Source organism: Heptranchias perlo, chromosome 42 (genome assembly GCF_035084215.1).
Source record: "Heptranchias perlo isolate sHepPer1 chromosome 42, sHepPer1.hap1, whole genome shotgun sequence".
In the NCBI taxonomy this organism is placed as follows: Eukaryota; Metazoa; Chordata; class Chondrichthyes; order Hexanchiformes; family Hexanchidae; genus Heptranchias; species Heptranchias perlo.
This window is the reverse complement of record NC_090366.1, coordinates 12,166,523-12,182,275: the sequence shown is the minus strand read 5'-3', so window position 1 is coordinate 12,182,275 and position 15,753 is coordinate 12,166,523. Positions and strand designations below refer to the sequence as shown.

At 45.8% G+C, this 15,753-nt stretch overlaps 1 protein-coding gene across 1 annotated transcript; it reads right to left on the bottom strand.

The window, feature by feature from the left end:
• Positions 1–2,902: 2,902 nt before the first annotated feature.
• On the bottom strand, positions 2,903–15,603 carry rps19 (ribosomal protein S19). Its single transcript, XM_067975304.1, has 6 exons — positions 15,558–15,603; positions 11,964–12,034; positions 9,288–9,388; positions 6,937–7,120; positions 4,681–4,735; positions 2,903–2,974 (listed from the first exon to the last, which is right to left on the bottom strand). The coding sequence occupies exons 2-6, from the start codon at positions 12,032–12,034 to the stop codon at positions 2,948–2,950; spliced, it is 438 nt and encodes a 145-aa protein (XP_067831405.1). The 5' UTR covers positions 15,558–15,603; the 3' UTR covers positions 2,903–2,947.
• Between the last annotated feature and the right edge of the window lie 150 nt (positions 15,604–15,753).

The window sequence follows — 15,753 nt, the reverse complement described above, 5'->3', positions numbered from 1 at the left end:
ACATTGAGTTTGAGTGTCATATTTAAGTACAAAACTAGAGTCCTAAACTTAAATAAAGCCAATTACATAGGTATGAGGGGCAAGTTGGCTACGGTAGATTGGGAAATTAAATTAAAGGTTATGAAGGTTGAAAAGCAATGGCAAACATTTAAAGAAATATTTCAATATTCTCAACAAATATACATTCCGTTGAGAAAAAACTCCACTGGAAAAGTGATCCACCGATGGCTAACTCTAGGAGTTAAGATTAGAATTAGATTAAAAGAGACCTATAATGCTGCCAAGAAACAAAGTAGTAAGCCTGAGGATTGAGAGTTTTAGAAACCAGCAAAGGACGACAAAAATTGATAAAAAGGGAGAAAATAGAATATGAAAGTAAACTAGCAAGAAATATAAAAATAGATTGTAAGAGCTTCTACAAGTTGTAAAAAGGAAGAGTAGCAGCAAAAATAAACATTGGTCCCCTTGAGGCTGAGACAGGAGAAATTATAATGGGGAAATCAGGAAACGGATATTTTGTATCTGTCTTCACAGTAGAAGACACAAAAGTATCAGAAATAGTGGGAAACCAAGGGCCTTATGAGAGTGAGGAACTTGAAGTAATTATCAGTAGAGAAAAAGTACTGGAGAAACTAATGGGACTAAAAGCAGATAAATCCCCTGGACCTAATGGCCTACAGACCAGGGTTCTAAAAGAGGTGGCTGCAGAGATAGTGGACGCATTGGTTATGATCTTCCAAAATTCCCCAGATTCTAGAACAGTCCCAGTGGATTGGAAGGTAGCAAATGTAACCCCACTATTCAAGAAAGGGGAGAAAGAAGGGAACTATAGGCCAGTTAGCCTGACATCAATTGTTGGGAAAATGCTGGAATCCATTATTAAGGAAGTGGTAACAGGGCACTTAGAAAATCATAATATGAATAGGCAGAGTCAACATGGTTTTATGAAAGGGAAATAGTGTTTGACAAATTTATTAAGAGTTTTCTGAGGATGTAACTAGCAGGGTAGATAAAGGGGAACCAGTGGATGTTGTATATTTGGATTTTCAAAAGGCATTCGATAAGGTGCCACATAAAAGGTTGTTACACAAGATAAGGGCTCATGGGGTTGGGGGTAACATATTAGCATAGATAGAGGATTGGTTAATGGACAGAAAACAGAGTAGGGATAAACGGGTCATTTTCAGGTTGACAGGCTGTAGCTAGTGGGGTACCGCAAGGATCGGTACTTGGGCGAAGGGACCGAATGTAACATATCCAAGTTTGCTGACCATAAAAAGCTAGGTGGGAAAGTAATGTGAGGAGGACGGAGTCTGCAAAGGGATATAGACAGGTTAAGTGAGTGGGCAAGAAGGTGGCTGATGGAGTATACTGTGAGGTTATTTACTTTGGTAGGAAGAATAGAAAAACAGAATATTTTTTAAATGGTGAGAAACTATTAAAGGTTGGTATCGAGAGATTTGGGTGTCCTAGTACAAGAAACACAAAAAGTTAGCATTCAGGTACAACAATTAGGAAAGCATATAGAATGTTGGCCTTTATTGCAAGGGGGCTTGAGCACAAGAGTAAGGAAGTCTTACTACAATTGCACATGGCTTTGGTGAGACCTCACCCTGAGTACTGCAGTTTTGGTCTCCTTATCTAAGGAAGGATATACTTGCCTTAGAGGTGGTGCAACAGAGGTTCACTATATTAATTCCTGGGATGAGAGGGTTTTCCTATGAGAGATTGAGTAGAATGGGCCTATACTCTCTGGAGTTTAGAAGAATGAGAGGTAATCTCATTGAAACATAGATTCCGAGGGGTCTTGGCAAGTTAGATGCTGAGAGGTTATTTCCTCTGGCTGGGGAGTCCAGAACTAGGGGGCAGTCACAGGATAAGGGGACGGCCATTTAAGACTGAGATGAGGAGCAATTTCTTCACTCAGAGGGTTGTGAATCTTTGGAATTCTCCATCCTGGAGGGCTCTGGATGCTGAGTCTGAGTATATTCAAGGCTAAGATATAGATTTTTGGACTTTAGGGGAAATCAAGGGATATGGGGATTGGGCAGGAAAGTGGAGTTGAGGTTGAAGCTCAGCCATAATCTGATTGAATGGTGGAGCAGTCTCAAGGGGCCATATGGCCTACTCCTGCTCCAATTTTGCGTTCTTATGTTCCAGCTTTGTATCGTCAGCAAACTTGGATACATTACACTCAGTCTCTTCATCCAAGTCATTAATGTAGATTGTAAATAGCTGAGGCCTGAGCATCGATCCCTGCAGCACCCCACTAGTTACAACCTGCCAACCCAAAAATGACCCATTTATTCCTGTCCGCAATCCTCAATCCACGCTAATATATTACCCCCAATCCCATAAGCCTTAATCTTGTCTAGTAATCTCACGTGGCATCTTATTTAATGCCTTTTGAAAATCCAAATATACTACATCCACTGGTTCCCCCCTAATCTACCCTGCTAATTACACCCTCAAAAAAAGGCGTCAAACATGATTTCCCTAACATAAAACTGTGTTGACTCTGCCATTTAAATGATTTAAGTACCCTGTTATTGCATCCTTAATAACAGATTCTAGCATTTTCCCTACTACTGATGGCAGGCTAACTGGCCAATAGTTCCCGTTTTCTCTCCCTCCTTTCTCGAACAGCGGGGTTACATTTGATACCTTCCAATCCACGGGGACCGTTCTTAAATCAAGGGAATTCTGGAAGATCAAAACCAACTCATCCCCAACTGCAATGTTTGCGCAATACTTCTGAATGTCATAATTTACCTGGAAACATGTACTCTCAGCTTCATTTTACAAATGAGCGACTGAACAATGATCTACAAAGACATGGTATAAGTACCTATCTACCCGAACAGCTGGCTGAAGATTGGAATAAACACACCAAAAGCAGCAGTTAGAACTGAAGGCTTTATTTATCTCCAAAATATTACACACACATTCAATGTTTCTTGCTTGCAGCTGCAACCTGCAAAAAGAAAAAGGACAAGGGTTTGCCAGTCTGCCACAGCAAATTGGTCACACATTCAATAGTAACTTTCAAAAGGGAATTGGATAAATACTTAAAGGGAAAACATCTACAGGGCTACGGGAAAAGAGAAGAGTGAGACTAATTGGATAGCTCTTTTAAAGAGCCGGCACAGGCACGTCAGGGTGAATGGCCTCCTCCTGCGCTGTACCTACTACTATAAAGTTTCAGGTATAACACCATTCGCTAGCACAGAAAAATAAGCAAAGTAATTCAATAAAATTGAAGGGTAAGAGGGAGCTTCAACAGCCTTGGCTCAGTGATAGCAATCTCACCCGAGTCAGAAGGTTGCGTGTTCAAGCCCAGCTCTCCAGGACACGACTGCATAATCTTCATTGACACCCCTGCACTATCGGAGATACTGTCTTTTGGATGAGACATTAAACCATGATCCCAAGCTGCCTGCTCAGTGGATGCAAAAGATCCCATGGCACTATTCGAAGAGCAGGGACGTTCTCCATGTGTCCTGGCCAACATTTATCCCTCAACAAACGTCACTAATTGTTTAAATCGGTCATTTATTTCATTGCTGTTTGTGGAACCTAGCTGCGTGCAGATTGGCAGCCATGTTTCCTGACATTACAACAGTGACACTTCAAAAATACTTCATTGGCTGTGAAGCTCTTTGGGGCATCCTGAGGTTGTGAAAGATATATATAAATGTAAGTTATTTCTTTGGGAGGACATTAATGGACCAAATGATCTGCAAAACTGCCCAATAGCAAAGTGACCCTCACCTCCCCATTGCTCTCCACTTCAATTTCCCCACCCATTCCCACTGCGACCTCGCAGGCTTTGACCTCGTCCACTTTTCCAGCCAAGCTCAATGCAAGCTTTAGGAACATCTCATTGCTGTCCTGGGCACCGTATAAGGTCTGAACAATGACATCAATAACTTTATACATGGCTATATCCCACCATTCACACCAGGGGCATTGGTTGTGTGGGGCTGATCTGTCAGCACCCACAGGGTGGGGGCTCAGCTTTTGGGGTTGAGTGCAGACCCTTTGTCAAAACACCATTCTGGCAGAGCGTTGGGGGGTCGGGCATCTAGGGGCTTGACCTGTTTTGTGTCGCTTTGGACGGCCAGGAGGACCCGATGAATTTTCCAGCATTATCTGTTTTCATTTCAAAACTCCCTCGTCTGCAGTTCCTCCATTTTCATGCCGTTTCGTCATTATATTTATTTGCAGGTTCCTTTAATGTTTTCCCATTGCTTTTCTGAAATCTTTTACATGGAAACACAGTGCTGCCCCAAAATGGTGAGGTATGTACAAGAACAAAGCGGAGGTTCGGGGTTTAAGAGTAAACCACTCGTACTGTTTATGAATAATGCGGCTGGTACAATTTGGTACTTTATTTTCTATCAACTACTGCTCGCATCCTCTCTCTGCCCTCCTCCGGTGTATGCAATCCTTCACAATATATATTCTGAGTTTTAAGTTGAGGTACAGTTTGGGTTCTTAATGGCCTTGTAACAAAATACTTTTAGCACAGGCAAAAGTCTGTCAGTGCATTTTCCCGATGCTTAACTTGCACCTGCTCAATAAGTACCACATTTTTAAAAATGAACTTCAATTAGGTCTTCACATGGCCCAAATTTCAGAACTGTTCACAATAACTTAAATCATCAATGATGTGCTCACCTGGCCAGCAATTCGGTCCAAGTCTCTCTGTCCCTGTGGAGTCAGCCTGCGGCCACTGTAGCAAGACAATATAAATACATTAAAACACCAGCATTTACTTATTCATTGCTATGAGAGTTTAATCCACACGGGGCACAAGCATTTATAATTTCTACAGCCATAATTCTGTGGTCCTGCACAACTGTAACGTAACTATAGGTAGTAAAAGGAAGATTTCCAGAAATACCGTTTTTCAGAAATGAATTAACAGATGCAGGCAGCCATGCCGAAAGCAACAAAGCATTTTGCAACCAAACTGCACAAACAGTCACCAAGGGAAGCTATAGAAAATTCCAAGAAATCAATCCCAAAGCTAATCACAACAGAAGCGCTGAGGAATTCTACACCCCTACAAACAAGGCAAAGGCTAGTTTTGGCAATGGTCACGAGGAAGAATCCATGAGAAATCGGGCAGATTCTCAAGCTGGACACTGGCAGCAACACAAAAAATATGTAGCTGAATCGTTGAGTTTACAAAGCTGTCGAGCTCACTAAAATCAAACAAAACCGAGACACAGATATGTGGAATGCCCATAAGCTCCAGGGGGCTTTCCCCACCCGAGTGACAACCTATCGATTTTTACACTGGGGTTGAACAAATGAGGAACGTGGTTTTTGGCTGAGAAATCTGGGGAGTTTTCTGAGAGCATTTTTTTTAAAAAAAGATAAACAGAAGCGACACGGGATGTGGGCCTTGGATGTAGGAATGATGCTGGTTATAAGCCAAGGTCAAGCATTAGATTTCTGTATGCGCCAGGAGTTTTCCATCTCACTAGTAACCGTGGCCCAATCTGTGCACTTTCCAACTCTCTCTGCGCGTCCTCCCCGTTTTGACCAGCGCATGCCAGTTTCTGATCTCAGCACAACCAGATGGTCCGAGCCTGTCGTTATATCTGCAACCAGCCAAGCCCTTCTCTATCCACCTCTTAATTGATTACCAATTCTTCCCAACACGAACAATCCAGCTTTGACTCCCAAATAATGGGCCCACAGTTTGTTACTCTGGACTCGACTATTCCAATGCTGCCCTGGCCGGCCTCCCATCTTACACCCTCTCAACTTGAGCTCATCCAAACCCCAACTGCTCATATCCTAACGCGCACCAAGTCCCATTCTCCCATCACCCCTGTGCTCACTGACCTACATTGGCTCCCAGGCTGACCATGCCTCGGTTTTAATATACTCATCTTTGTTTTCAAATCCCTCCATGTCCTACAACCCTCTGCGCTCTGCACTGACACGCTCTAGGCCTGGGGTGGAGGTTCAGCCCTGCCCCTAATGTCCCACATGAAACAATCCAATCCAACTGGGGAGGCACTACCCCACAGGGAGGAGAAATTTCAGTAGCGGCCATCCGTATAGCTGCTATATTGGGGTAAACGAGCAAAGGGAGCCAGTGGTACAGACACACAAATCACAAAGTAGCTACACAGGTTAATAAGGCCATTAAAAAAGTCAAACAAAGCATTGTGCTTCATTTCTAGAGGGGTAGAAATTGAAAAGCAAAAGTTATGTTACAACTTGTATAGAACTTTGATTAGACCACACTTGGGAGTACTGTGCAGAGTTCCGGTCTCCATACTATTAAAAGGATATAGAGGCGCAGGGGATGGTACAAAAAAGATTTTCAAGGATGATACCAGAACTGAGGGGTTATACCCATCAGGAAAGACTCGACTGGCTGGGGCCTTTTTTTTCCTTCTGGAAAAGAGAAGGCTGAGGGGTGACCTGATAAAGGTCTTCAATATTATGACAGGGTTCAATAGGGTAGACGGAGAGAAGACGTTTTCACTTGTGGGGGAGACCAGAACTAGGGGCCATAAATATAAGATAGTCACTAATAAATCCAATAGGGAATTCAGGAGAAACTTCTTTACCCAGAGAGTGGTGAGAATGTGGAACTCACTACCACAAGGAGTAGTTGAGGCAAATAGCAGATGCAGTTAAAGGGAAGCTAGATAAACATGAGGGAGAAAGGAATAGCAGAATATGCTGATAGGGTGAGATGAAGCAGGGAGGGAGGAGGCTCGTGGGCAGCATAAACACCAGCATGGAGCAGTTGGGCTGAATGGCCTGTTTCTGTGCTGTGCATTCTATGATACCTACTCTAGCAGCAGCTCAGGAAAGGATGAGCAGTGGGTTCCTGCCCTTCCAGCTCCACAAACATTTACAACAAGTAATGAGCAAGGTGCACACACGTCAACATTATCCCCTTACCCGTTGGGATCCTTCTCGACCATCTTTAGCCCTTCGAGGGACTGCAGCACCCTCCTGGCGACTGACTTGGAGCCACGGCTGAAATGGCTGGGCTTAACTCCGTTCCGCTGGCGGCCCCCGTAGATCTTGGTCATGGCTCCGACTCCAACGCCACCCCTCAGGTATAAGTGACGGACTGTGGAGGCTGAAGCAAGCAAGGGGAGGGAATCATTAGGATGGGCTCTTACTGTAACCTCCTCTTTGCCAACTTGGCTCAGTTGACAGCACATGCAGTCAGGAGGCAGAGGGTTAAAGTTCTGAGCATGAGCACAGAATGTCGGTGACACTCCAGCTGTGGGAGTGCTGTGTTGACCGTGGTGTTGTTGAGACCCCAGCTGTCTGTTTACATGTACATTAAAAGCCACATGGCACTACTTGAACAACAGGAAGCTCTCCCCATGTCCTGTCCAAGTACCAAAACAGATTAACTGCACTTACATCTCATTGCTGCTTCTGGGGTCTTGTTAGTAGCAATTTGGTTGCCACATTCGACTGCATAACTGTGACAGCACTCAAAGTAATCCATTGGCTGGAAAGTGCTCTGTGACGCCTTGAGGTGGCGACACTTGCTATATAAATACAAGATTTTTTTTTGCTGGGATTGTTCTCCTTAGAGCAGGGACGGTTAAGGGGAGATTTAATAGAGATGGTCAACATTTTGATAGGAGTAAATAAGGAGAAACTGCTTCCACTGGCAGGAGGGTCGGTAACCAGAGGACACAGATTTAAGATAATTGACAGAAGAACCAGAGGGGGAGATGAGGAGAATTTTTTTTATATATAGTTATGATCTGGAATGCGCTGCCTGAATGGGCGGTGGAAGCAGACTCAGTAATAACTTTCAAAAGGGAAATGGATATATACTTGAAAAGGAAAAATTTGCATGGCTATGGGACTAATCGGATAGTTCTTTTAAAGAGCTGGCACAGGCACGAAAGGCTGAATGGCCTCCTTCTGTGCTGCATGATTCCGAGGTCTTTCTTTGTAGACAACTGAAGTTGACCTAGCAAGCATAAATAAACTTCACCCAAAACATAATAGCTAAGGCTGCCGTTCCATTTTAAGTGATGTCTTCACAGTGAGTGACTCCCACTCCGGATCACTGAGATCCCCACTGTGTGCACGTGATTATTTTTTAAAAAGAGGACGCAATGGGAATCAGCCGTAACATCTCCCAAGCAAAACAGCCTGCACGCACTCACCATCGATAGCTACTTGTGTGAGGTGCGGGAGGGCAGCGAGCATCCTTGAGACTGGAAAGGACAGGACCATTCGCAAAACCCAGAAGAAATAGCTAACACAAACTTCAACGTTAGGGACTGACTCCCTCTCTTCCCTCAATATGGAACTTGGCAGGTAAATTCTCAGTGGTTTGTAGAAACCAATATGCCAGGCTGCTAAAGTAGGACAGCCAACGTTTTGAAACCACTTGAAGGGAATGAGCACTGGATGGCAACAGTGGGCGAGAACCGATGACCAACATTTAGGGGCTGGGCATTCACCAGTCCCTTCAAAGCCAAACATTTAAAAAAATCAACAGGCCAGTCCGGTCAAATGGCCTGTTTCCATGCTGTAAATTTTGTGTAATACTATTTAGGAAGATGTTGCATTTCACATTCTCAGGATGTCCTGAAATGCCTCACAAACAACTCAAATGCAGCAGCTAGTACACACAGCAAGATCCCACAAACAGCAATAATACGAGTGATTAGTTAATCTTTAATGGTGCTGGTTGAGGGAGGAATGCTGGCCAGTACACCAGTGGAACTCCTTGCTTTTCTACAAAAAGTGCCATGGGATCTTTTACGTCCACCCAAACAGGAAAATGGTTTAATGTCTCATCTGAAAGACAGCACCCTGCACTGGAGTACCAGTCAGAATCATGAGCTTAAGCCCTGGAGTGGGGCGCGAGCCCAGAACATTCGGACTCAGGAGAGTGCTGCCAACTGAGCCAAGCTGACAATTAAGTTGAAACCAATGGGTGGGGGGGTGGGCAGGACTTCTCGTCTGCATCTTGAAATTAATCAGAATTTTGCTGAATGGAGTCACCCAGGGAACATTGTTTTGACTCCTAAAGTAGATCACAAGTTGCGCTCTGGTCAGACAATTCAAGTGCTGCCTGCAGTTCTGGCCACATGGGAGACAATCGGTTGAAAAGGTGCAAAGAGCAACCATAAGGCTGACCCTTAGGCCCAAAGACCAAGTTGCATGTGAACACAGGTGCAGAGATTTGAGCTTTTCAGCCTGGAGATATGACCTTAGAAATGGTTCTGAAACAATAGTGGAAGGAAAGATGTGTTAATTACACTCACCAGCTCGGGTGTAGAACCAGTTCTCATCGTAAGGAGCGAGTTCTTTGTGTTTGCCCAGCTTCACTGTGTCAACCCAATCGGGCACCTTTAGTTTGCCAGACCTGTAAAACACCTGAGCATGAAAATCTCCCTGGAATCTATACAAGCAGAAAAACCATGGGCTGGATTTTGCTGTAAAAGTAACGGTGAGGCCAACAGCACTTACCGTTATTCACGTGGAAATCAGGCAGCAACTTCCAGTGAGCGCGTACGCTTGGTTAAACGCGGAAATCCGGAAGTTGCTCCAAAAGCTGCGCGAATGCAGCACCTCGCCGGCTGGCTGTATTGAACAGTGTGAAGTTTCTGTACTTAACCTGATAGATACAGACTTATCGCACCAATTCATTTCAAGTCTAAGTATCCTTTTGACAGCGTGTTAAGTCTTAATTACTGCCCACAACCTCGCTGGCCCTGAAAATTAACTGTTACAAGCGTGCAGTCTCACTCCTTCAGATTTTAATTGTTGGACATTTAAAAAGAAACGTAAAATACACTTTTAAAAAACTTTGATCTGTCTCTGTCCTTTAATTCAATCTTTCTCACCCTCTCTAATTCACTTTCTGTACCTGATTTGACAGTGAATTCACTATTCTAATTCACACTGGTTCAGACTACGCTGTTATTAACAATGCTTCAATTTGATCAGTTAAGGAGATGCTTGCCCTGTTCACGCAGGTAAAGGCTCTCTAATTTACAGGAACTTGCTATGCAAAAAGCTCATTCATAGAAAGTGGGCAAGAGCAGGCGCTCACAGCAAAACCCGGCCCATTATAATTATTGTAGAAATCCCCTACAGTAATCTGCCATGAGCATTCCCGCAAAGCTCTGCTTCCTCACAGCATATAAACACCAGCAGCATGCGTGCCCCTTGAATGCAAAACCCAGAGACCCCTTTCAAACCAGCAGAGTCGTGGGGCAGATCAGCACCCGCCCGCTTGTTTGGAGAATGGAGACCTAAGATTTATTTTTTTTTAAACTGAGTAAATCGATGCTTGGAACAAGATACTGTGCTTTGATTTGTGTGTTAAACACAAGCTAACATGAAGATAGCGCATGAGAATCACGAGATGTACACATACAGCGACTCTCCAATCTGTTACGGAAACACCAAACAAGTACCAAGCACTGCCAGGAGCTCTCCAATTGATTGCGATTTTATTTTGGAGGAGAGGGAGGGGGTTAGTTTATGAAGGTAGGAAGAGGAACAAGACGGACAGAAAACGGTAGAAACTTGAAGGACTGCATCACGGGACCCCCTTCTGCGTTACGAGCAAAATTATTCAATCAGCCAATTTCTTTTGGGTTGTGCCTCACCTTTACTTTTAAAGCACACACAAATAATGGGAATTCTTCCTACGCTCATAGTGGCTGTCAGGTGCATCAGGTCACGTGCGCCTCCCTGGTGAAAACAACTTTCTGTTCAATTGTTTTCCACTGATGCAACTCAGCAGATGATCACAGGGTGTGCATCCACATATTACCAGCTTGCGGTAAGAACTCTCGACACTCTGGCATGCTTTAGGTGGCACTACACCTTCTTGAAACAAACCTTTCTCTGCACGCAAAAGATTAAATGTTTCTTTTTTTGGTTAGTTCTGTGTCTAGGACAGCCTTGTTACTGGGCTCACTTAGCATTCTGGCACCAGCATTGCTTAGATAATATTCCCACTAAGCGATACTCTAACTAAAAACATCAAATTGCCTTCACCACTAGCGACAAATCTGTAACCAGCATTTCTTCACCTCAAAATGGGCCATCCAAGTTTGGACGGTCGGAATGTCTAGGCATTTTACCGCTACTGCAATACAAAGCACCACTGAGACAAAAGCTGCGCGTAGAGACAGAGTAGCAGTGAATATGCAAATGTATCAGACGTTGCCCACTTTCAGTTCATCTCTAGCAAGAGCGGCAGCACTGCACGATAGATCACATCTGGATTGCTTTTCTTACAGCTGATGCTAAATCAGCCACTTGCATTTATATATTGCCCGTAACATAGCAAAACGTCTCAAGGCGCTTCACAGAGGCGATAATCAGACAAAATTTAGCACCAAGATACAGAAAGACATATTAGGACAGGTGACCAAAAGCTTGGTCAAAGAGGCAGGTTTTAAGGAGCGTCTTAAAGGAGAGAGATATAGAGGGGTTTAGGGAGGGAATTCCAGAGCTTAGGGCCTAGGCGGCTGAAGGCACGGCCGCCAATGGTGGGGAGATATAAAATCGGGGATGCGCAAGAGGCCAGAATAGGAGAGCAGAGATCTCGAAGGGTTGTAGGGATGGAGGAGGTAACAGTCAGGATGTGAGGAGGCCATGGAGGGATTTGAACACAAGGACGAGAATTTTAAACTTGAGGCGCTGCCGGACCGGGAGCCGATGTAGGTCAGCGAGCACAGGGGGTGACGGGTGAACGGGACTTGGTGCGAGTTAGGATATGGGGCAGCAGAGTTTTGGATGAGCTGAAGTTTACAGCCAAAGCTCATCAGTGCAGGTGACTGATTTACACAGGTTATTTACAAGGACTCAAGGGATTTCAGAGATTGGTTGCATCTTACTGTAAACGCACAGGCTACTGAAGTGTTGTACAGGGTATTCTGAAAGCATTCCTTAACCCCCAACTTGAAACGTTCAATACGTACTTCTTGAGGAAGGCGCCCAGAGCTCTGACGAACTCCTGCTGGTTCACGTCTTTAACTGTTACACCAGGCATCTGAGAAAATGAAGCACAAAAACGAGTGAAATGCAATGTAACAGAAAAATCAGAAGCAGAAGCAACCATGTAATACCAGAGGATGGTGAAGTTTAACAGTATAAAAACACAAGCACCATATACCTCTTACAGCGGGACCGTCCCATGTTAACGCATTACGCCTGCTGGATGGTAAAACTGATGCACGGTGTAAAATCGGGGATATTCTCCGGGTCTCACTGCTATTCTCGTTAGTGCTCTGGAGCCCCTCGTGGACTCGATTTGCAGCTACAACGGGTAATGTCATAGCGCTGAAAATGTACTGGGGCAAAGTACTCACTCAGCACTTTGGAAAATAAAACAGTCACTAAAATGGCTTTAAAGGTTGCTCTCAAAAAAAATACCCAGCAAACTAATCACTACCCTCAGCGCAGCGTTCATAGGAACAGGAGGCCACAGTCCCTCGAACCTGTTCCGCCATTCAATTACATCATGGCTGATCTGTACCTTAACTCCATCTATTAAGGGTGCTGTAACCCTTAATACCCTTACCATCTCTGGCCGTGTATTCCCAATATCACAACAGTGATAACCACGCAAGATCTGCCACTGCCCAAAATAGCCAGCGCGCTTAATGTGTTATAAGTGGTGCCATTGTAATCAACTTCAATTATAACAGAAAATGGTTAGTACCATTTGCCCGATACAGGCAGCCGCCCGTGATAAGCATGGACGGTAACGGGAAAAATTTCACTGCAAACATACTGTAATGACTTAAGAGTCAAATTCCTTGTGATCTGTACACTGACGTTCAATATTTATCCCTCAACCAACATCACTAAAAGCAGGTTATCTGGTCGTTAATCTTATTGCTGTTTGTGGGATCTTGCTGTGCGCAAATTGGCTGCTACGTTTCCCACATTACAACAGTGACTGCACATCAAAAGGTACTTCATTGGCTGAGAAGCACTTTGGCACCTCCTGAAAGGTGCTGTATAGCATCGATTCATTCAAAAGAAAATAATATTTTGGGCACACAGTAATTTGGGCATACACGAGTAATTTGAGACATGACACGTGGTAAGCATATTACACTCAGGAGGAACAGGTGACCTTGGACGTATGGTACCCCAAAGCTCTCCACCACTGGGGGTTTGCTCACCTCATGGATATTATAAGACGAATTAGATGGACCTTGCAATTTTTCCATCTAGCAATTCCGATGTCTGTTAGAATAGATTTGAGTGGCTAATGCATTAATGGTTCTCAAGGAGTGATTCAGGTGAAGGACCTGTCTACCTGGTCTAAATACCAGGTCAGTCCATCCCGAATTGCCTGATCCGATTCTCGGCTTCCTTACATGTGACTTGCCAGTAAAACTGTCGCCTGCATCAATTTTGCACTTGTCCCAGAGAGAACGCAGCAGCAGAAACTACCCATGGACACCCGTGACCTTCTACTAGAATCTCCATGGGCTTCATTTGAGGTATTTACACTTGCATCTACACATCAAGCTCTGGAATCCTTTTTCAGGGTGCAACCGTCACGCTCACATTTAAAAGTAGGCACACACGTCTCGTCGTCAGACTCAGAACATGCCATGTTCACAGAATCATAGGCCGTTTTCCCACAGCCTGGGGTGATCACACTACGAAGTGAAGAGTGTCCATGAAATATCCGTCTGATTTATAGTACACCATCCGCGCCCCAGTCGTCCATAAGCCCCTGCCACCTTATGTACCCCAGTCCACCTACATACTCAACACACCCTCGTACATCTATGGATCCCTTCCCCTTTATAGCCCAGTACTTTAGATATCCCTGTCCCTTTTACACAATCGTACTCTCAATACCCACTGCCCCCTTTTACACCCCAATACTCTCTATACCCACTGGTCCCCTTTTACACCCCAATACTCTCTATACCCCCTGGTCCCCTTTTACACCCCAATACTCTCTATACCCCCTGCCCCATTTTACACCCCAATACTCTCTATACCCCCTGCCCCCTTTTACACCCCAATACTCTATACTCCCTGCCCCCTTTTACACCCCAATACTCTATACTCCCTGCCCCCTTTTACACCCCAATACTCTCTATACCCCCTGCCCCCTTTTACACCCCAATACTCTCTATACCCCCTGCCCCCTTTTACACCCCAATACTCTATACCCCCTGGTCCCCTTCTACACCCCAATACTCTCTATACCCCCTGGTCCCCTTTTACACCCCAATACTCTCTATACCCCCTGCCCCCTTTTACACCCCAATACTCTCTATACCCCCTGCCCCCTTTTACACCCCAATACTCTCTATACCCCATGCCCCCTTTTACACCCCAATACTCTATACCACCTGCCCCCTTTTACACCCCAATACTCTCTATACCCCCTGCCCCCTTTTACACCCCAATACTCTCTATACCCCCTGCCCCCTTTTACACCCCAATACTCTCTATACCCCCTGGTCCCCTTCTACACCCCAATACTCTCTATACCCCCTGGTCCCCTTCTACACCCCAATACTCTATACCCCCTGGCCCCCTTTTACACCCCAATACTCTCTATACCCCCTGGCCCCCTTTTACACCCCAATACTCTCTATACCCCCTGGCCCCCTTTTACACCCCAATACTCTCTATACCCTCTGGCCCCCTTTTACACCCCAATACTCTCTATACCCCCTGGCCCCCTTTTACACCCCAATACTCTATACCCCCTGGCCCCCTTTTACGCCCCAATACTCTATACCCCCTGGTCCCCTTCTACACCCCAATACTCTATACCCCCTGGCCCCCTTTTACACCCCAATACTCTCTATACCCCCTGGCCCCCTTTTACACCCCAATACTCTATACCCCCTGGCCCCCTTTTACACCCCAATACTCTATACCCCCTGGCCCCCTTTTACACCCCAATACTCTCTATACCCCCTGGCCCCCTTTTACACCCCAATACTCTCTATACCCCCTGGCCCCCTTTTACACCCCAATACTCTATACCCCCTGCCCCCTTTTACACCCCAATACTCTATACCCCCTGGCCCCCTTTTACACCCCAATACTCTATACCCCATGCCCCCTTTTACACCCCAATACTCTATACCCCATGCCCCCTTTTACACCCCAATACTCTATACCCCCTGCCCCCTTTTACACCCCAATACTCTATACCCCCTGGCCCCCTTTTACACCCCAATACTCTATACCCCCTGTCCCCTTTTACACCCCAATACTCTCTATACCCCATGCCCCCTTTTACACCCCAATACTCTATACCCCCTGCCCCCTTTTACACCCCAATACTCTATACCCCCTGCCCCCTTTGATATTCCAACTCCCTCCTCCCCACCCCGCCGTCTCGTTTCTCTGCCGCCCTAGGCCGAGCTATTCCTCCCCGGGGGCGGGCGGGGGCCCCGGCCCGGCCCGGCTGCACCACGTTCCCAGGCGGGCTCTCAATCCCTTTTCTCGGCCTGAAAGAGCCGGGGGTATTGGGTGTACGTGACCCGGTCTCGGGCTCCCCCCCCAGCCCGCCAGATCCTCACCGTCTCTCCTCGGCGGCGTCCGTGTGGAAAAGGGCCGGCGCGGGGCCGCCCGGCCGCATTTCACAGGGGCGCCTGATCTCGCGGGATCCGCTCAACCAACCAACTCACTCTCCCAGGCATCACCTGACCGCCGCCATCTTGGTAAAGGGAAGCCGGGGTGTGTGCGTGGGGAGGGAAGACGCGGGAAGCCATCTTC

Coding starts and splice junctions, on each gene's coding strand:
- rps19 (XM_067975304.1), bottom strand. CDS start 12,034: ATGCCTGGTGTAACAGTTAAAGACGTGAACCAGCAGGAGTTCGTCAGA. Junction 7,121..9,287: donor CTGGTTCTACACCCGAGCTG/GTGAGTGTAATT, acceptor TGCTTGCTTCAG/CCTCCACAGTCCGTCACTTA. Junction 4,736..6,936: donor GTCGAGAAGGATCCCAACGG/GTAAGGGGATAA, acceptor GTCTTGCTACAG/TGGCCGCAGGCTGACTCCAC.